The sequence below is a fragment of the Symphodus melops genome, assembly GCF_947650265.1.
Source record: "Symphodus melops genome assembly, chromosome: 4".
NCBI lineage: Eukaryota > Metazoa > Chordata > Actinopteri > Labriformes > Labridae > Symphodus > Symphodus melops.
In genome coordinates this window covers 18527713-18554640 of record NC_136694.1, presented here as the reverse complement: position 1 = coordinate 18554640, position 26928 = coordinate 18527713, and the positions used below count along the sequence as shown (strand labels likewise).

Sequence of the window (26928 nt, the reverse complement as noted above, 5' to 3'; positions counted from 1 at the left end):
AGGTTAAAGGTAGGTGACCCTCATTAACATTAACAATTGTGACATTTGACATTTGATTAGTCTGTTGCAGCCACCCCCTCCTGTGTTAATTGGAGAAGAGGAGCAAGTAAGTCTCTATAACTGTATCAGTGTACTGTGTTGTTCATTGTGTGTGTTAACAGCATAGAGTAGACTGGATGTAAACAGAGGATAAATGTTCCTCTTAAGTCACTGACAGGAGGTTGATGGTGAGGACATCAAGCCTGGATGCAGAGAAGGTCAACAAAGGATACTGTAACCCTCATATTTTGATCCTTGTGAGTGGTATATTTGTACTAAATCAATCCATTCTTTCATGGGGGTACTGAACCACAAGCAGCAGAGCCAGGCAGATAAAGATGAGGAAGCTGCATGAAGAGATCAGAGAGCTTGACAGACAGCTGGATGTAAGTATGTAGGCTTAAAGCAAAGTCTCATTAATGCCTCAAGCTTTGTCATGATGAACTGTAACTAAACTAAATGTGTAGTACTACTTCAATAGTACACTACACTACTTTTTACTACTTCACTGCCTTCCTCTGCTAACACACCCAGTTCCCAATATCTCCAACCTCAACGTCCCAGCTGTGAGTCCCTTAAATACCTCAGAGCCCAGGACAGAGTAGAAATAATTAAATCTCTCAGGATAATCAGGAAGCTGCCGTCGCTCTACTGCTCTCCCACAGGTCAGATCTTCTTCGGTTTAGAAGTGTTTGAGTCAAGAATAACATGAGTGTAGGGGAACATCTTTCATCTTGTTACAGATGTTGAAGCCCAGGTATCTGGTCTATCAGAGCTCCTGAAAACAGCTCTGGGTCAACCGGCAGGGGGCGCTCCTGGACTCTATCCACTGCAGCCTTGTAGGTTTTTTTTTTTTTTTTTTTTTTTTTTCCCTCAGGAATAAGATGTCTTCAGCTTTCAGCTCATCTGTTGCTCTGACTTTTTTAGATTTTTTTTGTGTGCTGAAGTGAACAACACAATCATTATACTGTACACTTTTTGTTTCAGTTCTGTTTTCTGAAGAAACTGTTTAACAGAGCATTTTTTAAACAATTGTAATATTTTGTAACTGGTTGTTAGCGTGTACATTCATTGACAATAATCACAAAGTTACAGTGTCAGTAAAACATAAACAGTAGCTTCCTGTAGCGATATCAGAGCGACTGAAACCATGTGAGCCAGTCCAGGAAAAATAGTAAACCAAAAGAACAAAGTAGACCTAAACTGAATAAGAATCAGAAAATGGGTCGAGTGACTTTTTAAAACTTTTTTAACCTTTATGTATCCAGGAAAAGTCCCATTGAGGTTAAAAGTCTCTTTTTCAAGGGAGTCCTTCAGAAGATATCTTATATTATAACATACAGACAGCAAAAAATATTTTAAAAACAGTTAAAAGTTATAATCATACACAAGTGAACAGAGTTAGTTGGCATTTGGATTTCTTTTTTTGTATGGTAGCAAAAATATACTTGTCATTATTATGATATTGATATTATAAAACAACTTGATATACGGTATGATAAACAAGGTTTTTGTTTGTTGAAACATTTTTACAGTCTATGGTTGAAACGACTCCGAGCCAGCTATTTAACGCGTAACGTCGCAGCACACGTTGAGGAATTTATTTTGAAAGTCGTTGCCGGAAGTGTAAATGCTCAGTCAAAGCAGCACGGAGCTCCGCACTGTGCTCCTGAGTATCTGTTGCTGACCTGCAGCTGTGTGGTGGTGAAAAAGCTGTCAACATTATAGATGAATGTGTTGTGACACTTCTGCGACCGACGACATCTGACGTTAACTAAATCACACCTGGGAGTCTGGTCAGGCCAAAGCCTGGTGTTTGACTGGTGAGTTAACTTTTTTTTTTCTTTACAATGAATATGCATCTGCTAAGTGTGTAACTGTAAAAGGAAATATACAAGAGAATTAAATGCATCATCAAATCTACCTCTCTAACCCGAGCGTGGTTGTTATTTTAGCCCAGACTGCTATCACAACTTCATCCTAGTGACAGGTGCTGCTAGCTAGCTAAACACCTTGTCTGTTTCCTGTCACACTCAGCTCATGTTCAGACCTTTTTTAATACTTTGTCACTTGATGCTTTTAGCTGGAAACAATTATTCGTGGCCACACAATGTGAGAGAAAGTTTGAAGTTGTAATTTAAAGCCCTGATTTTGAATGTTTAAGCTCTGTTTCCGTGGGTGACTCATCTCTATGGATTGTATACAACACTGACCAATGACAACATGCAATACCCTTTAGTACATGAGACAAGTTAAATCATTCACCTTTTTTATTTTTAAACAATTGACATGGTTTCTTTCTTTTTAAAAGGTTTGGTTAAGTTGTTTTGCAAAGTATTGAATGGCTTAATGTTTTCATCAATCATGATTTGTACATTTTAAAGCTCAGTGAGTTTCTCAACTTGCAAGGCAGGCAACTACAAGGGGCCCCAGGCCGGTATAGGGGCCCCCCCACGCCTGACAAACTTCAAACCACAGCATTGCCTCAAAATGTACACATTTTGCATTGACAGCAGGAAACCTCCCTAATGGGGCCCCATATGACAGCACTTACTCTCAATGCCATGTGAAGTGTTGTGTGCTTTATTGCTGTGGACATAATAATCGATGATGGTTACGGGTCCCCCAATGAATGTCTGCTTAAGGCCCCAACAGACCCTAGAAGCACCCCTGTGTCTAGTTCCAACTAAAAGACTCTAAAAATATTAGAAATGTTAGATTATCATGCCCTTACATTTAAGAAGCTTGAGCAAGTAATGGTTCCTTCCTGTGCTAAAATTGTGCGTCGTGAAAGTATCTGATGTATCCCACTGACTCCTTTTTGTGCTTTCAAGTGTTTCAATATGGCTCTGTCGTTCCTGTTGGTCTTGGCTGCTACTGTGATCCTCATCAGACCTGAGACTCCTGTGACTAAGGTAGCTAATACTAAGCAGCTGATACTCAACCAATGTGAGCTTTGTTTGAATTGTACTGATTTGTAAATGTGGGACTGCTGCTCTGTCTGCAGGCTCTACATCAGAGCTCCCTAGAGTGCTGCGGAGAAAAACTGAGAGGGAACAATTCATGTTCAAATGACACTCACTGTGAACCAGGTACTGTGAATCAACACAAACAAAGTTGTGACATTTTGACAGCAGGATTATCTGTTATCAAATATTGGCCTGAGTGATCCTTATGTTTCTCACTTTATGCCTTTTGTAAATCAAATACACAAAAGTTTTGTGCCTCCGTAGTTAGAAGAAGTATGACCGTCTCTCCTTTTAATGAAAGAGAATCATTTCACCTTAGGAGGGCGATGAAAGCTGATGATCTCCAATTTATTAAAACACACAGAGAGGTAAACTACTCACAATAAGTTTGCGATATTGTAATTCACAAGAGTGCTTTTCCTATTTGGCCTGAATTTTAATGAAAGAAGTAATAGTTCCCTTTCAGATTACTATTAATGAATGAGAAGAAGCACCATTTTCATCAGTACAATATTTATTACCCCAACAATTTAGACAATAACAAAGATAGCTCCAAATAACCTAAATTGACAAAGTCAGTCGCGGGTGTTTCCACCATTTGCCGCAATGACAGTGACGCCTCCTGCTCCTAACTCGCCTCATGATGTTGTTCTGAGGCAATGAGTTCCTCTCCTTCACAAGTGCTACACGCAGCTCTTCTAGGTCACATGTAGGTGAGGTACGAGCATCCATTAGCTGCTTCAGCTGGTCCCAGACCTGCTCTATGGGGTTCAGGTCAGGGGACATTGATGGTCATACCATATGAGGCACGCCGACATCCTGAATTCGAGCTGTGACAATATGTAAGGCACACTGTACACAGTGAGACCATTACGTGGAAACACAAAGACACCATTCATCAAGATAAATGTCGCAAATAAGAAGAAAACAACTTTTTTTAGTGTACACTGTTGAACTTCTATGTTGTGACAAAGCCATGAGGCAATAACTTTTGATTTCTCAGAAGGGTATTAGAGTAAAAGTGAAAAAAAATGGTTCTCGTGTGAAATGTACTCTGTTTGTTTTTAATCAGGATGCTTCTTGCGTGTCCTTGAGAACAGCAACACTGTTTGCATATTTTGTGACTCTGCAGCTGTGGATTTGGAAAACACAACAGTCTGCACCTACAGTAAGAGCTGTGCTCGATCATACTATGGTGGTTACATTTTGAATGTTTCTCTCTTGCCTAATTTTGCCCCTCTGTTCGTCCTCACTAGACTACACATTGGAGAGGAAGAATCACACAACTGTGACTACTGTCATTCCCAAGATTGGTAAGATATCACATAGGATCGAATGGGGCAAACGGATAATTAGTCATAAAATGAACACAAATGAAATGTATGATTAATTTAATACGCTTTATTGCAGACACAGGTCCATATATTTGATTATTTTTGTCATGAGATACAGGGTGACATCCAGGTGTCAAGGACTAAAAACCATAAAAGGAACCAAAGTTACCACAATGCACAAACACGCCAACATTTGTTCTTTTATCTCAGAATCTTATGAACAGCAGCAGCACCTATACAAGGTAATGATAGTTGAGTAAACAGAGTGTCAAACACACACAAGGAGGGTCACATCACCTTTATTGAGTTTGCGGGTAAATTAATACATGAATGAGTGTTGTAAACAGTGTGATTAATAAGAAATGTATGTGAGAGGACAATGCGAGTAGTGTACCTTCTGTAGTGATAATCCGATGTGTAATCTGGTGCAGCTGGTTAGACCTCCTGACTTCCTGTTTTGTGTGTTGTCTCTGAGCAGGAGGGCCGGGTGTGGCAGCGTCTCTCCTTCTGGGAACACTGCTGATCAGCCTGTTCCTGATCCTCTCTGTCGCTTCCTTTTTCTACCTCAAACGCTCCAACCGACTCCCGGGCATCTTTTACCGCCGCAACAAGGGTACACGCTCCACAGGGCTTGACACTTACTGAATTTAGGGTTTATGAAGCTCACCTGTTCCTGTTAATCCATCACAGGGACTTGTTTTTAGAACGTGAAGAACACAATGATGCTGCCAGGCTGTATTTCTTATTCTGTTTAACTTCATTTCAATGTTTTGTTTTTTTCCCAGCCTTCATATTCCAACCAAGTGAAACAGTAGGTTCATTTCTTATATCTTATCACAGACCAGAACATTCAGAGCCTCATGTAAATGTTCTCTGGTCATACAAAGACATGATTTATGTCTCTCAGGGATGGTTTTGATTAGTTTTTTTCTTCCCTTCTAGGCTGTCATGATCCCGTCCTCAGCAGGTAAGATTACTTCACCGTCTGTGACTGTTAACTACCTCTTTTCAAACCGTAACTCTCCGAGCTTGTTCAACAGGTTGGGGTATTGTGTGAAGCTATTGCACAATGGAAAAACTGTCAAAACTCGACTCAGGAGTACCTGGCAAAATGACTTCCTGTGCTCGTCTCCTCTTTTCTCTCCCCCCACGTGTGATTTACATGTTCTGCTCCGCTTCTGTTTCCTTTGAAGTGAGGAAGCCGAGGTATGTCCGAAGGGAGCGGCCCTCTGCAGCATCAACGCTGAACAGTGCCACCGTGCCCACGGCATCCACCGCTCAAGACTACAACGTGTAGGAGGAGGAAGGGGGGGGGGGGGGGGGAGTGCTGGCGCAGGTAGGCGAGAATGCTCAGGAACGAAGTTAAGACTTTTGTGATCACGAGGCGGATCCACAGAAAGACCAGCTGACTCGTGCACATGTGGCCAAACGTAAGCGTAGCTGTTTCACATCACTCGGGCTGCTACCTTCACTAGACAAGGTGTGATTCTGAAAAGATGAGGGTCGTCATCCAATTCTGACTTCTCCTTTTGAAATTAGTTATTCACACACAAAAAACCTAACAGTTTAAGTGCATTTCTGTGAACTTGTTTTTTCCACTCATGGTGCTCACCTTTGTTTTGAAGTCTAAATATTCTTATTATTACTACACCTTGTATCTGTTGTTTGATGGTCTCCATTTAAAATCTTAATGCGTTTAATCAATACAGATACTGACCTCTCCTAAAGGAATAGTTTAAAATACTCTAATGTTCAAACACCTTTACACAGGGATTGTGTTATCTCTTTTAATCAGGATAAAAAAAAAGAAACTGAGTGGAGAATCTACAACTCCTCTTCTTCTGGGTTGTTCTTCCACTCCGTTTGTCTGCTCGCTGTTTTTCCTGTTTCCTGTCTTTTGTTTGCTGTAGTCGTACTTTGAACAGATTACCAAATGTGTGCGATCCTACATCTAAGTCTCACACAAAAGAGGATTTCCTAAAGTGCCAAACTCTTCTTTGAAAGTAAAGTTGGATCCAGACTGTGACCATGTTGGGTTATTTTGAAACAAAGTGCCAGCCCAGTGACATTTTATGGAAGTTTGCTTTTTAGAATGTGTTTTTTTTTATGTGTGATATTTATGTTCATTTTGTAACTGTGCACTGATATTTACTTATAATGATGAGACCAACATTTTAAATAGTTATTGCAGGGTTTTTATGGTCGATTGATTGCTTTTTGTTGATCTTCATGGATGTATTTATTATTTTTGTGAGCTTAACGAAGGAGAATGTACCACATACAAATAGTCATGAAACACAAATATGAGCAATCAGCATTTAGAAACAGACCCACTCCAACACTAAAGAAGTTTTTGAAGTCGTTTTCATCCTTTTTTTTTTTGCAAATGAAAGTCTTTCAGAATCTTGTTTTTAGAGCCATGACGTGACTCATGAAAACAGGAACATTACTGAGCCCTCTTGCACTTTATTACTCTGAAGTCATCAGCCTACTTCAGGCCCTTATTGTCAAGGAATTACTTGGACGAAGTTGTTGCCCATCTGGGATGATTGAGATGTTCTTTTTCTATCTTTGGCAGCATTATTTTGCATTATTAAAATGAGACTTGACTGCTATCTAATTTTGCCAAATGTTGTGTGAAGAACAGTGCTTTAAGTGTTTGCTGTAACTGTGACTACTGTGCCATAATCAGCTTTAAAAGCAGACAGGATTTAAGAGGCAGTGAATGATTGGGTATTTGAATTCTATCCAGTGGCCTTTACTGTATACAGTCCTTCAAGGACGATTAACCAACTTTTTTTAGCTACATTGAATTTTATTTTGTTGAATTTTCTATCTAGACAACACTAAGTCATAAATATCTTTAGTATGAAGCCACGGGAAGTGAACCAGCTACAGGGCAGCAACCATTCCATAAATATTCCCCTTTTTGCTTCTTGTGTTTGCTTTTGTACGGACGAACCATAAGCTGAATACATGTACATATTGTTTTATACGATGGTGTATTGTTTTCGTATTAATGTTTCAATGCCATGAAGACTACTCTGAAGACGTGTGTAATGATGAAGAAATAAAGCACCTTTCCACAACCAAACTTTTCCATTGTGCTGTTATAGATACAAATCTTTTATTTCATGTTGAATGTAAAACTGGATTGCATTCAAGCTTTTTAAAAGTTGAATATCTGCTTCTAATAATGAACTGTTGTTCACTGTGTTGGATGACATTCATTTTTGAAACTGACAAGTTGGTCTGTTATCTTATCACAAATGACAAAAAAACAAACTCTTTGAGTTTCATCTTTGAAAACGGAAGAAAAAAAATCTACACTTCTGATTTATAATGAAGGACTGATGTGTGTTAGAGATTATTGATCCCCCAATGAGGGAAATGTAGTTACAACAACTCAAAGTAAAAGACAGGTAGTCAAATCTTGGACAATGGAAATACTAGAAGAGAGCCACACTAATAGAGGAAATGATAATTAATGCATGATGATCAGGACAACAATCTGATGATTTGTAGATTTGACTATGGCTACATGTGAAACACCCTGACATAACTATATTCATCATTTGTTCTCAACCGGGCTGGTCTCGGGACACACCAGCAACTGCTTTACGACAAATCGTGGCTGAAATTGAAGCTGTGTTACAACCAGAGTTATTTAATGACTAATTGTGCAGTTTTGTCCTCACACTGTACACATGTGATGCAGAGCAATGAAATGGAACAAAAAAATGTCTTTCAAATCCATCTATAGACTTTTAGGTTCTGACCCACCAGTTGAGAACCACTGACATATTAAAACATGTTTTTGTCAGAATATGGCTAAAGTGACTTTTTACATTGAGTTTACATATTTCAAATGTCCTTTTTTTTAACAGTTAAAACCAAATTAAAAAGCAAGCTTAAATGAATTTATTTTTACCTCTGTTCAGTTCTGTCATAGTAAAATAATTGAATTAAATATCTGTTATAGTTGTAAATTATCGCCTTGTGTGTCTTTAATGTAAATATTGGAGTGTGTTTTTGATCTCGCCTCTAATCAAAGTAAGAGGGCTTGTATTTAAAGGTACTGAAATGTCATACCTCTTGTGAAGGAGGGACAGACGTTTACACTGAGAGCTGTTGCATGTGACTGGACATACTACTCTATTTATAACAGCTGAGAGCAAGGCCCCCGTCCCTCACAGGCAAGGACAGACTGACATCAGCGCTGAAATGTCCCTGCAGGCAGAAAGTACTGACACCTTCAAACGGGACACTTTTCATCCATCTGCAACAGGTAGGTCCCCCATCTACTCATCAAACACACTCATACGAATACTCCCAACATATGTGCTGGTTTGCATTGGTTGTGTTAAATTTGAGATGGTAGCAAAGTCCTTTGGTGACTTTGACATCGAGAAAACTATGTCCATGAAGGTGAAAAATGAAAGTGATCCTTGTAACTACATATGTCCACCCTTAGCTCAAAACAGCACAACAGAGGAAGTGTTAAAAAAAATGCAACATTAAGTCACTCTCTTAGGAACCGTTTGACTTTGTACACTTAAAGGAAGATCCTGTTTTCATGTTTGTATGACATTACCTTCAGCGCGTGTACACAAACCCACACTGACAGTGTTTTTGAGGCTGATTCTGTATGTTGTACCCTGAAAGCATCAGCAGAACTTTTCATATCATATCATATGACTCGAGAGTATTTTAGGCTCTGTTATGGAGCTTGTGACCGTGTGTTGTTATGGTGTTGCTTTGCTGCTCCCTCAGATCTTCACCTCTCTAGCCTTGAACTAATACAGGAGCTTGTATGCAGCTCTGTGTCAGAGCATGTTGTCTTATGTTGATCTAAAGATAAATGGCCGCTCAATATTTAACTCAAACGTTTTGTAGCATTAACTATCATCGAGCAGAGATACCAAGGATGAACTTATAAAACACCGACCTCAAACCACTTCCATTCTTATTTTTTAGGCAAAAACAACTCAATCTGCAAACGTGCATGTAAATCTTTGTGTTTTGTCTTTGTTTTATAGACTGAAGAGCATGTGAGGCATCGAAATGGATGATTTAGATCACAGCATGCACATTGCAGAATATGACTGGACAAGCTTTTTTGATGACAGCGAGGAATGTGGTTTGCTGCAGCCTTCACTCGCCTGCCCCGATCACTCCAGCCTCAGCGATTCAGAGGATTCAGGAAAATCAAGTCCAGTCTTTATCACAGGGCAACATGGGCTGCGGCAGAGCCGTGATGCAAACAGTGATGAAACTGGGAGCAACGCTGAACCATGGAGCACAGGTGAAAGGCAGAATAATCTGAGTTGGTTAGGTGGAGAAAAAGGGGATCCTAGCACAAAAGCTGAAGAAGACACTAACAACATACAACAACATAATGCTGAGGAAAACACAACAAACACAAAGGAGGTGAATGACAGGGCTGCAGAGCATGTCAGAGTGGAGACAAAGGATGTCACAGCCACACTGCAAACTAAGCAAATAGATGATCAGTCTTCAGATGCAGAAGAGGCAGAGCTGAAAGAGGACAATGGAGACTTGCAAACAGAGAGTGACAAACCCATTCAAGAGCCTGACCCACTTTCTTGCCACCACACAGAACTTAATGTGACTGAGCATCACAGTACAAACAGAGCTGAGAGTGTGGATGTGAGCAGTGTCCCTTTAAGAGCCGAAAGAGAGCGCTGGTTCGTGACAGTGAATGACAGTCCGGCACGCCAGCGGGTGCACGCCCCCTACGGGAAAAAAAAACGAAGGCAAAAAAAATTTAGGAAGCACAGTCACATGTGCAGGACAAGCAAGCAGGAGACACCCTTTGAAAATGGATTCAAATTAGAAATTAACACAGATAATATTAAGTCTGACATATCCGAGGTGTGTCCAAATGCTGAAGAAAATCCTGAAAGCCTGGTGGGAGTTATTTCAGATTTATCGCGCATATCTCTGACGTCCAGTGAAGAAGACCATTTGTTGGAGAAACTTTCAATGCGTCATTACCCCAAAGAAATATTCTCGTTGCAACACACGTTTACAACCAAGGGCACTTCACGGTTTGACATTTCGGAGTCTGATGATGGCGCCGAGTTCCTTTCCACTCACAGTTATGATTCTGAAAGCTATCTCTCAGCTGCCGAATCAATAGATGAACCTCAGCATCGTCTTACTGAAAACCAACCCCTCGAAAGTTCCACCTCTTTAGAAAAAAACACCCGTCTAAATTATCTGGCTGAAAACAGTGACGCCGATGACACACAAGTCGTGGAATTGCTTCCATGTGATAACACTGTGTTCTGCAATGCAACGGCACCTGTCTCTGAAGGTCACAAAGGTGTTGAGCCGTGCCGGACATTTCCATCTGTTGGCCAAAGAGTTAGCAAAATGCCAGATGACGACTCTACATGCGCTAATGGCAATCACAGCATGGCTTCCTGCATGTCCTCAGATTCACCTGGACTCCAAAAACATGAAATTAATCTTCCCTCTTCAGGAGATCAGCTCAGCCCTCTTACTGTTCCTGATTTAACTTTAAAGCCGTGCTTAGTGGTCGACAGTCCTGAAACATATGCTGAAGCTGTGGGAAATACTCGACCTGTGTACGCCATTTCTGCTTTTTGGGATGAAATGGAAAAGTTGACAATAAATGACATTTTGAAGTTAAGGATGGGTAGAAGTCCACCTCCAAGGGAGACACATGAACCAGATGTTGGTGAATTCCCCAAAATTCCCAGTTCTTCAGATGAAACGATTGAGTATAGTTTGTCTAATTTTGGTTCAATGGATACATCAGACACTGCTGATTCGGACTACTCCACGCAGGCTGACGAATCAAAGCCAGATCGCTCAAGCTGTGAGTTCTCCACCTCCGATTTCGAGGAGGAGTACTGGCAATTTCTCGGTGCCAGTAGGAACCCAAGTCCTGACCCTCAGACCAAAAACCAACAAGGGACTCGTCAGTCTACTTTCTTCGAGGAAGAGGAGTCCACGTGCTCTGAAGGAAACACAACACCTGTGCCTTCAGAAGACTTTGCAGTGTATCTTTTTGAGGATCAGGACTCCACTGCCTTCGATTCAAGAGAACTTGCAGGGCAGAGGAAAATAATCAAAAGCAGAAGTGTGCGTAATGTTCCAGCTCTCAGCACTGAGAATCTATCGATGCAACTCTTACTTGGAAACGATGAAAGCAGTGTGTTGCTCTGCAGCCGTCCATCTCTAGAAGCAAGTGACCTCAGAACACTAATGCCCACACCTTTCCTATCCAGCACACACATACCTGACGAACCCTGCCAATTATCCGTCCCTGAAGTGTTTGAATACCTTCTCAAAGATCAAAGTAGGAGGGACAGCTGTGTCGCCCTCTATGATTCAGAGAGCATCTCATTGGCCTCCGACTTCGACAACACTTTTTGCACATTCAGGGATGAAATGTCCCTCTCCTCCCTCCATGATTTGAAGTGCAGCGACGAGAAACCAATACCCATCTTTTCTTGTTCTCATCCAACCGTCCGAGAACTCACATTCCCAAATACAGACTATGTTTTCTTGAGCTCAGACGTCTCTCCAATCAGGGTTTTGTCTCGCTCTTTCATTCATGGCAGTATGCTGGGGATATCTGCAGCAACCATACGGGATGTTTCCAGTTTGCTGTCGATAAGAAAGATTTTCTTCCAAAATAAAGGCAGTATCTGGTTTGGAAGTTCTGGTGCCAGTGTGTTTTCAGTTGAGGCTGGGAAAAATACCAACAAGGGAGAAGATCCACCATTTACTGTGCTTGCTGAAGGGAACGTCTCAACAGCTCCCTCTAAGTCGCTTGGAGAGCGTGCAGTGCAGCAAACAATTTTAGAAACATTTCATACAAAAAGTAAGTCTTATCTCAGAATGAATGGAGTGGTAAACAAAAATAATCAAATGATAATCAAATAAAATAGAATCAACTTCTCTGTGGGTCTCTTACAGGACGAGAGAGTATCTCAGCACTGAAGCAGTCAGACATGTGTTTGGTGTGCATTGCCTTTGCCTCGTGGGTATTAAGATCATCTGATCCAGACGCTGCTGATACTTGGAAAGCAGGTATGACACTCCCTTTATTGATATTCTAATGTTACAGTCTTCATTCTTTAACTACAACCAAATGTCTCAAATGGCATTTAGGGCAACTGAAAACATCTCATCATATTGAGCTTATTCTGCAAGCACAAGAGAAAAAGGTGTTGTCAGGTATATTGTGCCATATACAGAGTTTAGCAACCCTGAATCAGAATTGGATCTCAGGTGTGGAGTATTATGAGTCGAGTTTCTTAGTTCACAAGAAATAAAATAGTTTTCCAGGACTTCCAGGAATCTATCTATCTATCTAATTGATTATGTCTTGCTCTGTATACCTTCATGAATTGATACCTAAAACTATACTTTATTGAAATTCTCTCCAGCACTTTTAGCAAATGTGAGCGCACTATCAGCCATCCAGTACCTGCGACACTATGTGAAGAGGACTCCTTCTCAAGATGATCCCTGATATGTGCACACATGATACATCCTTTCCAAAACTTCTTCACTTGGGTCCATCCATAAAAAAACACAGTTCAAATATATTCAGTACCTTTATATATATATATATATATATATATATATATCTCCACCACAGATCTCCTCTGGTGAAGTATATGCATTGGTTTCCAGGTAACAATACAGCATGTCAAAGTAGTAGTAAGCAAACTGTTCAAGAGCCATTTAAGACGTCACAAACAAATTCCTTGAAAGTAATCTATGTGTTATATTGTTTATGTTAGATTCCATACAGCCTGGTTTTGGTTTGGCTGATTACAACTTGAACCTTGCTAAATAAAAGGTTGTGGAGCAGTTCAGTCATTTTTGTAAACATCTGAGATGACTACCACTGATATTGAATTTGTTGATTAGTATTAAAAGAACAGACTCTACACAAGTTTGTTCATGTTTTTGAAATAATAAGTTTGTGTGGAATGCATTTTTATTATTAAGTCTAAAGTGTTTAAGGTGTAAACAAAGACCATACAATGTCATGTGATGCTTTTAGTTAATGTTACTGGGACATTTGGTTGCTTTGCTATGTTGATGTATTTTCTTGATCAAAAGACAAACTACATTTCATCAGCCTCAGCAAGAAATCATTTCAGCTGCCTTTTAAACTTTCAATAACTTTTTTTTTTTTCAGTTCTGGGTTAACTTAAGTTGATATAAGGACCACTCTGTTAGTACAGATTCTTTTAACTTTTCAATGACTAATGTAAGCAAATGTCCATTGTTCCAAACGTGTTGCTTTAAATGCATTCAGTAGCTGATGGCTGCCGTGAAGTGACAGACAGATTCCAGGAGTAGTCGGGGTTCCTTTGTAAAAGATAAAAAGGGAATTATGAACAGAAGATGTTGATGATGATAACGTGCTTGGCTGTGTATGTTGTAAGCAAAGACTAAGTATGTGACTTGAGCTGAATTTTAAGGATCATGTAATATGCTGTTTTCAAATGTTTTTCCTTTGTCACCAATTAAAAGAGACAGAACCATTAACTGCTCATCACAGGGTGTTTGTTGTTTTCCAATTTAAAACCATTTAGGCATTCACGTTTTAAAGTATACAGTGTTAAAGGGGACATAATACCCCTTTTTCATCTTTTATAATTTATATTCCCCTATTTCTGTGGATTTTAGCTCTATTTTATGATTTTATTTCCAAGACCAAATATTGTGTTGTTGCCAACCTTATGGCTTCATGGTTTTAAAAACTACAGGAAAAATGATCGCCATTAGAACCCTTGATGGTTCTTCTCGAACAAGAGTGTGTAAAAAAAGGATTTCATGTAGAAAATACTATAATGTGATAAAGCCATTAATCTACCATGTTCCACTGTGTCTGAGTAGATTATTGCAGAAAACAAAAACACTCCAAAGATTTTTACTTAGAGTATCTTGATACAGTTAAAATCTTCTGTATAACTTGCAGTCTCAAACAAAAGCCCAAAAATAAATCTGACCTACCTATGGTTCAAATGTTCCATTTAGTTAAGTTCCTTTAAATGCCAATTTCATACCTTCAGTAGAAAGCTCAACAGCAGAAACCTCTTGGGTGAAGACATTTACTTAACTCCATTCTAACTGTGTGAAGGGAGGATTTATTGTAAAGCTCATTTTCTGGTCAGCATTAGTTTGAGCAAAGAGTCCGCAACAAGCTGGCAGACAACACCACACACCGTGTCTCATTCATTCTTAGGAACTCCAGGCGCAAAGAGAATAGGGTGTCATTGCAGAAATATTTATTGAAATAAATATGCAATGGATACACTTTCATATTATGTCACATAAATATTGGATTTAGAGGCAGTTCTTTTAAAAAAAACTCCGTTAAAATGCTCAAAATCGAGATTCTCTCCAATTCAGTCATCTCATCAAAACAATGGAAATGCTTTTTTCCTAATAAAACTTTGCGTGTGTCATAATGGATCATGGTCCTTTTAGAGTTATTTCAACTTATAAAACTGTTGTAGCCTTAAATTTACTGTTTTCGTGCTGACTTGTGGGACAAGTGTTCTCATCTACAGCTAAATTAATAGTACTCATTCATATAGACTGATGTGAACACGGAATATTTACAATCTCAAAAATGAGCGAATAAAAGCTTCGGTTATACTGTGGAAAGACATCTTGATATATAAAACTTTAGGATTTAGACAAATATTTAGCATTTCTAAAAGTAAAACCAACCTCCACTATGCTTTCAGAGTCTAAACACCACAATGCAACTTGCTACTCTAGTTTGGTGAAAAATAAAGACTGATTCATGCTAGGTGGTTACAATCATTCAAACACTGATTTAAAGGTTATTCTGTACAAGGAAATCATTTAGAAATCAGAGGGATATTCAAACCTTACACCAACATCTGTCTGCTTCCACATCATTTATAATAACTGTTGGAGCATATTCTTGTCACTGCATATGAACCACTTGAAAAGGTTATTGGAGAAAATCTGTCGCTTTAAATCTCACACGAATGAGCGAGATTGTTCCTTATGTTGATATTAAAACTAGTATAAAGTCTTGCGTGATATGAAAACCTCTGAAGAACTTTGAAAGTCCCTTTAAGTGCTGAACAAGGAATGCACATAAAGATCCACATCTTTTTTCTCTCTAAAATATATTAAAACAACAAACGGACACATACTTATCTCTTACAGTCTTAAGAGTACACAGTATTGGTTATGATTATAGGGGTATCGAGGGCATGCACCACCTGAGACTCAAGATGGTTTGTCACTCTCTTTCTTCAGACGACTGTGGGAAAAAAAAAAAAAAAAAACGGAAAGAATGATACGTAAATACTTGAGTACTCTGCTGAGAAACACATTTTTACATTTATTCAAGCACAACATGTGGAATGATGCTGGTATGGTGCCAAATTGGAGAAAGAATGAAATAGCAAACCATGCTGTTGATGTAAAGCAGCTTCTACATTTAGTGCTTCATAAAAACAAAAATATTTAAATGCATTTCTATACTAAAAACATTCTTCTCAGCCAACTCATGTTAGCAATAATGACATTACAGGCTCACTCTCTGGAGCCATGAACTCATGTGGCACTGGCACAAGTAATCAGACAGGCTTTCATAAAGTCCACTACATATTTGCACTAAGTTGTACACTGATAATAACAAGATGCTTTTTCACCATTGGATTTTTTTACATTAAAATTACCGTAAATTCCGGACTATAAGCCGCTACTTTTTTCTCACACTTCGAGCACTGCGGCTTCTACTCCGGTGCGGCTTATTTATGGATTTTTCTTGGGGGACAATGAGCTTGTGCCGCAAAAACATTTGTCCTCGTCACATCGGATCTTAATATCAGTCATTTTGCGCTTCATGCACGCACCCTCATGATGGAAAACACACGGAGAAATACATATGATGCAGCTTTCAAGTTAAAGGCGATCGAGCTGGCTGTCAAAGAAGCTAATAGAGCTGCTGCACGTTAAGATGACACTGACAGCGACAACGAAAAAGACACTGAGGAAGTAATGAGTAATGAAGTCATTCCGAGTCACTGAATGGATGGACTTTTTCTTGTGAAATGTATTACGGTCATCTTTTTCTTCAGCCGTGTTACAGACACTGTTTGATAAAGGATTTCCACTAGGCTTCGTATTTGCGGATGTTACCGGTAGTACTGTAGCGTCCGTCCGGACGTTAAAGGACGACGAGAGTGTTCAAATAATAACTTTTAATAACCTGGTCACTGTCGGCCGTGACCACGCCGTTTACAGCAGAGAACAACACATATAACTTGCCGCAACAATCCAACTCTCTTACCCAGCGTTCTCTCATACAGCCGCTCAACACGTTCTCGCTGGTGCATTCACTGACTCTCCACATAATCGGAATTATGAACACATTATCAACTACTGACTTTACAACATGAACCGTTACAGTACGCATTTAATTAAAAGTTAAACAAATGTTTTTATGTCACGTCTTTCTGTGCAAGTAGCTCTGTTATAACGTGGACACCTGCTTATAATCAAGTGTGGCTTATATATGTACAAATATTTTTTTTAACTTATTTTTAGCCGGTGCGGCTTATATCCAGGTGCGCTCAATAGTCCGGAATTTACGGTAGTTTCATTCGTGTGTTACTCTTGAAAACAGCCTTTACATTTTTACCTGTAATAATCTTCCTGACTGGGTAATTGACCTCCATGCATGTGATGCTGATGCAGCCACTGCTGCTCCATTGCCATCCGCTGCAGCTCTGCAGACTGAGCGTGCATGGCCTGGAGCTGGTGTGCGGCTGACATTTGAGGAATGGGGCCCTGCAGCTCACGTGGATACGCCGCTCCTGTGAGAAACACAGCAAGAGATCGTGAAATCAGTCTAAAAATGTGGGCTCTTACTACAGGAAGAGGCGAAAAAACCCACCAAACAGCGGATGGCGCATCATCTCATGATCGTGTGGGAGATCACTGAGTAGGGGGTTGGGTAAAGGACCACCAGGGAAAGGAAACCGGGCCAAACGTGGTCCTGTTGCCATCGGGTCCAGAGGATGAGGGCTTGAACCTAAGGCAGGAAGTTAATCATTAAATATAAAAGGAAATGAAATACATCCTGACTAATCTCCCATTCCATGAAGTCAATCAATGCCCACCTTGACCGAGGGGGTCCTGCTGGTGCAGGTGGAGGTGGGAGTGAATGTGAGAGTGTTGGTGGTGATGTGGTGTCACATTGAGCATCTGTAGCCTGGCGGCGGGGTCGGCCACAGACGCCATTCTCTCTGCATGAAGTCGTTCTGCGGTGAGTCGCTCCGCGTAGCTCAGCTCCGGGCGCACCTGAGGTCCTACCAGTGCCATCCTTTCTCGCTCCAGATGGTTTAACCCAGGATGGAAGGGTGCGAAGTGGTGGGGAGGACCGGGAATGTGGGGAAGGCCGATGGCCCCGTGTCTGGCGAAGTGCTCCATTGGGTTGGCGGAGGGGTGTAAAGTTTCAAGGTCTGGGGGCTTGACCTCATAGCCGGGCTTCATTCTCTCACGGAGTTCCCTCTCTCGGAGATTCCTCAGCTCGCGCTCTCGGAGGTTGGGTTCAGCGCTGTACAGGCCGGGCATGTGGTAGGCCAGCAGGGGGTCCCCGGGACTCAGTGACACATAGAACGGATGGTTGCGGTTGTTTGGCGACATAACATGGGGTCGGGCGTATTCACTCAGGGTGCGCAGTGCGGGTGTATCCGGGCCGATGTAAGGGGGCACAGCGGCGACGGTGGTCGGTGGCTGCTCAAAGGAGTGACGTCCGTGTCCCTGAGCCACCATGTGAGCCTCACACATACGGCTGTCATGTGAGGAACTGGAGGCTCTCTGTAAGCAAAGACAGAGTGTGAGATCAGTGGTTTGTGACAGACAGGATGTGTTTAATAAAAAAAAAAAAAAAGTTGCCGGTAATGTTGCACTCACAGCATTTCTGTCAGCCTCCCTTTCTCTCTCCCTCTCTCGGTCTTTTTCTCGTTCGCGCTCTTGCCGAGCGCTGAGCTCGGCCTCTCTCCTCGACCTCTCCACGACCTCCTCCCTCTTTCGGGCCAGCTTGGACGATGAAAGTGGAGTGAAGAACAGGTCTGTTCTAGCACAGGAGTTGTAACCACGGTCCAAGTGTTTGATAAAGCTGAAACAAAAAAAACCAGATGTGCTCTTATAAGTACGCCATGATCACTTAATACACACAAATAAGGTTGCATCATCTTCAGCACCACGTGTGTTAAATCCTGAGAGGAACATGCAAAACAAGTTTTCAGCGTTAGTTTTTGTTGTGTTGACATTTAATCTATTACGGCTGTGGGAAACACTTCACAACAAAATCCAGGAGTGACAAGTCCACAGTTTAACTTTATTTTCTAAACAACTTTACACATTTTGATCATTTTAAAGTTGAAAGATAAAAACACATAACGTATGCTAACAATGCTCTGAATCTTCCTGGTTTATTATTTTGACAAATCAACTTCTGAAATGAGAATAAAACAGTTTAAAATAATCGGCAGCCAGCCGAAGGGTTTTAGTCTACAATATGTAGGATGTATTTGAGACTCGTGTTGCCTTCCGTGTTTTAAGTGACGTGAAATTGTGAGAGATTTGAAAAAGATGACGTTTTTCCATAAATGTTGCTCGTGTTGTTCACATGGTTTCTAAAAACAAAACGTTGCGTACTGTAAAGGGCAAATGAGCAAAACATGTGGGACCTCTCTGTGGGTTTTCATGGGACACTTACCGTGCAGACTGGCTGGCGTGACTTGCCATGTTGATGACCGTAGGCTCAGGTGAGGGGCTCCGAGGTGGAGATGGCGGGCTCTCGGCTTCCTCCATCTCATCCATCGGCTCTTCTTTGATCTGGATTTGTGGTCCACCTGTCGGGGTGCTTGGCGAAGGTCTCAGAGGAAGAGGAGGGACTGACGGCTGGAGGCTCGGGACAGGGCCGATGGTAGAGGGTGTGACGGTAGTGATCGGGTGCGTGGCCGCGGCGGGCGGGTGGGAGGAAGTCATGCCTTTTCCGGGGTGGGTCTGCACCTGAGAGATGACTGGCAGTTGGGTAGGAAGTGATTGCATTGGCAACGGCTGCGGCATGAGCTGAAGAGGAGGAGGGGGGGCTCCGGGGGGGTGCTGGTTGGGCAGAGAATTCAGGGGCTTCAGAGCAGGGGGAGGGGGCAGATTTGAGGGCATCTGAGGAAAAGGTGTAGCCGACTGGTGTGGCGTCTGTTTGTGCGAAGGTGGAATTGGAGTGGTGGGAGGAGGCTTGATTTGAGTGGCAGACAGAGGAGGCTGTGGGAGCTGAGACTCTCTGAAGAAGGGTGGGGGTCGCTGCGGGGGCTGAGGTGACGGGCCATGAGGCAGGGAAGAGTTCAGAGCAGGTGGGACCAGGAAGGCAGGAGAGTCCTGACCCAGCAGCGGACCGGGAAGAGAGTGAGAATTCGGCTGTGGTCGGATGTTTGGGACTGCTGCAGCAGCTGGCTGAGCGGGCTCTGGAGAAGACGGAGGTGGGCTCTGAGCTGGATCCGAAGGGTTGGTGCTTTGGGTTGGCTGAGGAGTGACAGGAGGGACCTGAGAGAGGAGGACCTGTGGGGCTGGTGTGTCAGCAGCGGGAGCAGCAGACTCTGGTGGGACGCCGTGGGGCTGGGCGGATGAGTCCGAGTCACTCTCATTGCCCTGCTGAGGGCTAGGAATGCTGGGAGAGGAGCTGCGGTTGTCCTGATCGATGTCTTTGGCGTCACTACTGCCATCGTCCTGAGCACTGCGGCTTTCTGAGGAGCTTTCCTCCTCCACTTCAGCTTCTCCCTCTGAGCGGGAACCCTGCGGATCCTGTGGGAACAAAGACAATGTACCAAATTCATGCCTTGCAGTATTTGTCTGTATGTTTAAGAGCTTTTTTTTCTACAGTAGGAGGAAGTTATGAAAACTGAACTTTTTCTGTAATCTCACCTGTCTCTTCAGCCTTTTACTTGAAACCTTCTCATCTGGCTCCTGTGCAGGACTTTCCCGAACACGTTTTGTAGTCTTTGGTGAAGTTACCTCCTCTTTTATTTTCTGTGAACACAGAATGATATTTACATAGTGGTGGTATTCACACATAGAGGGAGATGCTGATACGTAACATGGTAACAAAATGAGTGATCAGGGATGTAAGGAGGGAAAGATGAAAAAGCAGGAGAAAAGTCCAAAGCTGTAGCACCTTCAACATCTGGAGATCGGTTAGGGCATGACTGGATTTATTTGGGTTTGTTTATAGATTTTCTCTCTGTACAGTCGCTACTGGCAACACTACCTCCAGCAGTTCAGACAGAGTCCAGATCATCCGGCTTACTGATCTTAGGTTGCGATCTTACAGAGATATACTTAAACCCCGTTTCCACCGAGCGGTCTGGCTTGGTTCGTCACGGTACGGCGCGCATTTTGCAGCATTTCCATAGACTAATCCCGGGAAAGATTCCCAAATAACCAATCCGTACCGTCCCACTTTATGGGACCCTTCGGTTGGGGTGCCAAGTTCTATTTATATTTTTTTGGGCGTCAGTGGGGTTAACGTACATCTAATATTAGGTACATGTATATAATAGGTTTATAAGTACAATATGTTTATCATTGTGCTAAAAACACAGCGATATAGATATTGTATGCGATAGATGTACTATATATGTGTAGCCTGTGTTTACCTTGTTAATCTTCCTGCTGGACTCGGTCTTGTTTTCTGTGGCAGATGATCTCAAAGACGTCCCACTGAGAGCGCACTGGCTGACAGTCTGCTGATCCTCAGCGGTGGGAGAGCCTGTGAGTCTCCTGTGGCCACTTCTCAGGGTGGACAGTTGCTTTCAAAATAAACCGAGGAGAAAATGTGATTAAAACACATAAAAGGATAGTTGTGTTCGAGGAGTTGAATTCAAAGCTCAGACAAGAAACATCATAAAAGGTGTGAAATATGACTCTTTCACAATGTGTCTTCCAGATATGAAATATGTGACGTGTGACTGATCTGACAGCCTGAGACTTACAGGTGCTCTGCTCCGCCGTGTCCTCATGCCATGCTTGCTGTTCACCTCCTCTTCCTCTTTAACAGGTTTAAACATGAACAAAGGGCCTCCAGTCTTAGACGCAGGCGGCAGACATCCATGTTTGTTCTCGAAGGTGCGACAGCTTGTGCACAGCAAAGGATTGTCTCTTCCACCCTGGTGCCAGTCTTTGGAAGCTGTTTGAGACGCGTTCCTCTGTTAAAAGAATCGACGGACAACACTGGACTCTGATCAATAACAATTAGAGAAGTTTACTCACATGTCGTACCACAGTGGCTGCAGCTCTTGGTATCCTGTTCACTATCTTCACTATCAAGATCGTCCTCACTGGCAGAACTCGCATCAACTGTAAGAAAAGATCAGCTTGATGAAAATAAATTCAATCTATATATATATATATATAAAATGGCAACACAATTTCTTAAGACCAGCAAGTGCTCACCTGAATAATTTCTCGATGGAGTGTTGACGGGAGCTGCCGCAGAGCGGGTCTTTGCTTTACGAGAGGACGGCTGCCGGCGCTGCTGTCGGTAAGCTCTTGTTCCTGCCGCCTCGGGAGTTTTCTTCCAGTGGTAATAGAAAGTGATCAGCTCCCCCTGAGGGTAACAACACAATACTTTTAGAAAATCCAAGATATGGTTCTTATGCCAAAAAAAAAAAAAAAAATAGTATAGTATAGCAACCACAAATCAATGCATGCATTTCAAATTGTCCTGTATGCAAAACACAGTTTTCAATTACAGTCTTTTTGCTGGGCAGAAAGTCCTTCCGGATGCGAAAGAAATTCTTTCCATATTGTCTCAGACCTCTGATGAAGCGTTTCTGTGGGGGGGAAAAAGAAGGAGGATGGTTGGATGATTGTGGATACAAATAAATTAAATATAGTTGGTAAAAAAGAGACTCTTTAACTGCAGGCTAATATCACATGAAAGACTGTTGTACAGGTGTGAAACTGATAAAAACGTACTTCTCTTTCACTGCGCTGTTGAGGGGCCACTAGGACCTGCCTTGTGTTTAATTTTGAAGGTTTTACATCAATACGACGTTTAGCTTTTAAAATATATTGATAGTCTTATATTTCTTTTTCTCATGCCTCACTCTCTCTACAGGTGCAGCGACAACAGGATGTTTGGATTTCATTAGCAGCTTCTTAGAGATACAATCATTTCTGTTTGAGTGTATTGAACACTGTGGTGGTATTTTCATGATTAAGGAAACAGTCAGCACTTACATGAGGCAAACAGAGATGTGCCTGTGTATGTCAGGAAAAAGAAACACTAGCTATAGGCATATAGTCTCATCCTGAAGATGAGAAAAAGTTGGTGTCTTGTAGTTTATTGGCTCAGTGATGGGATGACTGGTTCTGGTGGGCTATTAGTGACATCACAACCTTAAGGAAGCTGGGAATGTTGGTGTGCTGAGTGAAAGACTTTTTAGACACTGTCAAAGTGATTACACATCAGTCAGACCTGCGTTAGTATAAAAGTATTAAAAGTGACTTTATACAACATGGACCTGGAAACCTCTAAACAAACGACTTTTAGCACAGATGTGTGTGAAGGGCTGAAGATGTCTCACCACATCATCCTCAGACCAGCATTTCTCAATGAGCTTTGGCAGAGGCTTCTTCACAAGACGCTGGAGAGCTTTTGCTGCGTCGTAATGACTCGCGTGAAGCTAGAATTGAGACACAAATGGGTAGTTAAAAAAAAAAATCTGCAAAGTATGCACGAGTGCATGCACATTTTTTCATCCAGTCGTGGCTCCTCACCATGTTGAGTGCGTTGAGCGTGGTGTCGTCACGGGAGGCTGCTAAACAGCCGTCCTCTGTTGATCCACCGTCACACATGCCTGCAAACGCTGCCATGCTCCTAGGAAAACAAAACAACATTGTTTTTATTCACAGGTGAAATGAACAGAAGGGTGGACGGCAGTGATACACTTGTTCATTTGCACCTTTTCAAACCACGTATTCAGGTAGGCTGACCTTTACAAACCTGTTTTAAATGAACAGATTTTTAGCGATAAGGCAAAAAATACACGTCCTACTGGAGCAACATATTCTGTTTGTTTTTTTTTTAATTAACAGAAGTGACAAATGAAGAAGAAGTTTTTGTTCACAATCACTATTCCATGTCTTATTTGTTGCCTGAGCAGTACTTTGACATTTAATGGCGAAGGAGAATTTAACCTTGACAGTTTCATTTCTTTAAATACTTCCCCCTTTTTTCCCCAGTTCAAGCTCAGAGACAGGCGGCAGCTTGCTAAAGTTTCTCGGCTTCAATCTCTGTATAACTTATAGTCTGCCTGTAATACTTTATTAGTCACTTACTACTGTTTTACTAACTTGTTTGCAAACTAATTCAGATAAGCTGAAGGGTGCTGCTGCCTGGGATGAAGCGGTTAACCAGTTACACGATTAACCGCAGTTTCAAACATCGCAGTTAATTAACTGTCATGGCTTCGCTTCCAGACGGTGTTTTTGTTTTCATGCGGGGGTTCGAATCCTCAGCTGCATGTCAACCCCCGCTCTCTCCTGCCAAACTTTCCTCTCTTCAGCTGCGCTATTCAATAAAGGAACAAAAAGGCTCTCAAAAATAATAGCAAAAAGAAAAAGAAAAAGCAAAAAGGGCTGGCCCATATCTTTTTTTACCGCAACCTGTATGTAACGACAACAAAGTGACACAAGCTGTGGTGCATCAGCTCAATGTCCCTTGGGCAATAAGAGACAGACGACACTTACTTCAATGTACTGTGGCAGAGAGATCGAGCAGCAAAGCTTTGTATCCAACGAAGAAAAAAAAACGGCAAACCGAGATCACAGGAGCACCACAGAACTCCACAGGAGCTCATATCAAAGTGTATGACTCCTCTGAGAGCAGAGCGTTCATTCCATGTGCAGTACTACTTTCCATATCATCGCCGCCTGGAGTTTGCATGAATGAAACCTGGGTCTGTGTTTGAACTGTCAATACTACTGTCACAGCTGCATTCTAAGCTTACTCCGTCACTTACAAACGTCCTACTTCGACTCTGTTCAAAACAAACATTTGCTTAATCGCTACCCTTACCTACCTACAGCTGGCTCAAAACTGACCGATATATCGCCTAATCACCACTGATTTTCGCCTTCCAGAGCAGGCACTGACCTGGCAGCCCTGAGATACATGAGAAGGTCACAGTCATTGACCCCGGGTGTCCACATCAGCTCCTCATTCTCTGTCTGAGTCTGTAGACCAGGAGCAGGCCGAGGCTGCAACTCCGGGAGTTTGGCCTGCAAAGACACCAGAGTATTGACAAATACCTGCAGACACTTTTTAAACCAGCTCAACGAACAGGAAGTTAATGAGAAGGTTATATGATAAAACAAAAACAAAAAAAGATTTTATTTATTAAACTTATTAAAGCATTGCTCTAAGTATCATGTAACACTGAGTCAAGAACACTGTAATATTAGTTTAACTGTCAAACACTTGTTTTTGAAACATTGTCTACCTGAAGTAATAAACTGATGTTCTTCCAGAGGAGTGCCGTTAAGTTCTTACAAATATTCATACACACTAGACAACATGTAAATGATAAGGCCTACCATATGAACGCTGTATGACATGCAGTAAGTACACCAAGCAGACCTGTTTGATCTCATAATGAGCTTAAAGGCAAACAAGTAAACAATCATAATACCTTATTTTGGTTTTCCTGCAAATCTTAGCTTTGAAAAAACACTTAACTAATGATTTCATATTTTGCATGTTGGATATACAAAAGTATTTCTCATTTATATATTTCACTATGTCTAAATGTGTATTTATTTTATCTGAATTGTAGCAGGATATACCTGATGACTTGGTCCAACTCGTATCTCTCCCTGTGTGCTGTTCAGGCTTCTGAAATGATAACAAACCAATAAAAACATTAACAACTGATATCCATCATTACATTTCAACAGTTCTGATTATTGTCTTGCTTAATAAGTTCAGGTGGAAAATGTGAGGAAACGATTGAGAGTAGGCTATGAGGAACATGATGATCATCGGGTGTTTAAGGCTGCACAGCTTGTACACAGACTGATGATCAATACGTATAAAACTTGGCTGGTTGTAGGAGCCGCTTCTCTCCATCTGCTCACTGATTTCAGCACAGAAATAACAACCCGCCCCTCCATCACTGGCAGCCAATGTCAGCTGTGACCTACGACGTTTTCTTAAATTACATGAATGAAATCCGACCCGAGCTGCTTTAGAAGGACTGTCAATCAATCACACACGAGTTGCTAATTTTCACGGTCACCATTACGTGAACAATGTTTGCCACTTTGACGCTTCTGACTGTGAGCTGACTGACTCCCTGTCGCGGCTAAGTGTTTAGCCAAAGTGTGCAATCATAATAAATGTTTGGTTAGCATGCACAACATGTCGCTGACATGTCAATGTATCTGTATCTATGCAGCGATAACGATCTGTGTCAATACACATCAAACCCAGGGGGGGAAGAACAGCAGGTTTAATATACATGGCAACGATGCACTAACTTAATCTCGCTTAGCTGACATTATTAAACATGATATATCTGCAGTAGCCGCTGTTGGAAACATTAAAACGACCGGACAGGAGCAGCTAGCTGCTAACGAGACAGTAACATTATGCTGTTATTTGGCTAGCTTGTTAGCTCGACACGAACTTCGTGACCACTGACACTCCGGCTATTTCACACGAAACGGCTTTCAAAGTAAGACGATGAAACACTTAACGACATGTTTAATAAACGTCAACTAAAACATGTAAATGCAAAGGTTAAGTTAATTGAGTTACCTCCGCGGACTGAACAGGTCGTCCATGTCGAGGGATGTTTGGATGTGCCTTGTTGACACTACGCAGCGCAGTGGGCGATACACACAAACTATGCGAATCCCCTATTACATGGCTATTCAAAATGGAGGCGGTGTAGTAGAGGGAGTCGGTGTTTTTTTTTTTTTTTTTCCAGTGCAATGACCTCAGCAGCCACAGCTAAGCCTTCAAAGTTGTCTGGGTGTACATAACTGAGCATGTGCCGCCGACGAGTCACTGCTCATCAGCTGCTTCTTCTGCACAGACGTCCATGAATCAAACAACACACCATGTTGTGTGGGAGCTGCTATGGTTAATGAAAGCTGTTATGTAAGCCGTCATATTATTATCCACCGGAAAACAAAATAATAAATGTGAAATTCATAGCAGAATGGTTTTGAGGTTACCGGAATATATCAGTGTGAAAACATTTGGGAATGTGTGGGAATCATTTAATATATTGCAAGAATGGCTGCAGCCTGGTTCTGTGATGAAAAAGACTAATTAAGCAGCTTTTCAATGTTCAACTTGTAAAATGCTATGTTAATGAGATACATATGTTATGTTAATTCACATTATATTAACATATATTAATATTATCTTAACAATTACAAATATTAATAACAAATATTAATTATTACAAGTATATTATTATATTATTACATTATTAACATAT

General features: G+C 41.6%; 3 protein-coding genes across 4 annotated transcripts; 2 read left to right on the top strand and 1 right to left on the bottom strand.

Annotated features, from left to right (window-relative positions):
- Positions 1-1624: 1624 nt before the first annotated feature.
- cUnh1orf159 (chromosome Un C1orf159 homolog) lies at positions 1625-7436 on the top strand. The gene is made up of 9 exons (XM_079342209.1): positions 1625-1851; positions 2874-2954; positions 3047-3131; positions 4081-4176; positions 4265-4321; positions 4821-4955; positions 5128-5153; positions 5285-5309; positions 5536-7436. The coding sequence occupies exons 2-9, from the start codon at positions 2883-2885 to the stop codon at positions 5637-5639; spliced, it is 600 nt and encodes a 199-aa protein (XP_079198335.1). The 5' UTR covers positions 1625-1851; positions 2874-2882; the 3' UTR covers positions 5640-7436.
- A 985-nt stretch (positions 7437-8421) lies between these two features.
- On the top strand, positions 8422-14545 carry perm1b (PPARGC1 and ESRR induced regulator, muscle 1b). Its single transcript, XM_079342329.1, has 4 exons — positions 8422-8630; positions 9382-12221; positions 12317-12430; positions 12790-14545. Exons 2-4 carry the CDS (start codon positions 9407-9409, stop codon positions 12873-12875), a joined length of 3015 nt encoding a protein of 1004 aa, XP_079198455.1. The 5' UTR covers positions 8422-8630; positions 9382-9406; the 3' UTR covers positions 12876-14545.
- Positions 14546-14627: 82 nt separating this feature from the next.
- On the bottom strand, positions 14628-26558 carry rereb (arginine-glutamic acid dipeptide (RE) repeats b). 2 transcript variants are annotated; one of them, XM_079342328.1, is made up of 17 exons: positions 26238-26557; positions 25265-25313; positions 24576-24700; positions 23198-23297; positions 23005-23103; positions 22168-22248; positions 21869-22022; positions 21686-21772; positions 21409-21602; positions 21073-21225; positions 20342-20446; positions 19137-20221; positions 18329-18533; positions 17533-18232; positions 17307-17444; positions 17052-17226; positions 14628-15665 (listed from the first exon to the last, which is right to left on the bottom strand). In XM_079342328.1, the coding sequence occupies exons 1-17, from the start codon at positions 26261-26263 to the stop codon at positions 15632-15634; spliced, it is 3510 nt and encodes a 1169-aa protein (XP_079198454.1). In that variant the 5' UTR covers positions 26264-26557; the 3' UTR covers positions 14628-15631. The 2 variants fall into 2 exon arrangements, with proteins under 2 accessions (XP_079198454.1, XP_079198453.1); XM_079342327.1 differs by having other exon boundaries at positions 17533-18533; positions 26238-26558.
- Between the last annotated feature and the right edge of the window lie 370 nt (positions 26559-26928).

Coding starts and splice junctions, on each gene's coding strand:
- cUnh1orf159 (XM_079342209.1), top strand. CDS start 2,883: ATGGCTCTGTCGTTCCTGTTGGTCTTGGCTGCTACTGTGATCCTCATC. Junction 5,154..5,284: donor TATTCCAACCAAGTGAAACA/GTAGGTTCATTT, acceptor CTTCCCTTCTAG/GCTGTCATGATCCCGTCCTC. Junction 5,310..5,535: donor CATGATCCCGTCCTCAGCAG/GTAAGATTACTT, acceptor TTTCCTTTGAAG/TGAGGAAGCCGAGGTATGTC.
- rereb (XM_079342327.1), bottom strand. CDS start 26,263: ATGGACGACCTGTTCAGTCCGCGGAG. Junction 21,773..21,868: donor TCCATCGAGAAATTATTCAG/GTGAGCACTTGC, acceptor CTTTTCTTACAG/TTGATGCGAGTTCTGCCAGT. Junction 21,603..21,685: donor CAGCCACTGTGGTACGACAT/GTGAGTAAACTT, acceptor CGTCTCAAACAG/CTTCCAAAGACTGGCACCAG.
- perm1b (XM_079342329.1), top strand. CDS start 9,407: ATGGATGATTTAGATCACAGCATGCACATTGCAGAATATGACTGGACA. Junction 12,222..12,316: donor AGAAACATTTCATACAAAAA/GTAAGTCTTATC, acceptor GGTCTCTTACAG/GACGAGAGAGTATCTCAGCA. Junction 12,431..12,789: donor TGCTGATACTTGGAAAGCAG/GTATGACACTCC, acceptor AATTCTCTCCAG/CACTTTTAGCAAATGTGAGC.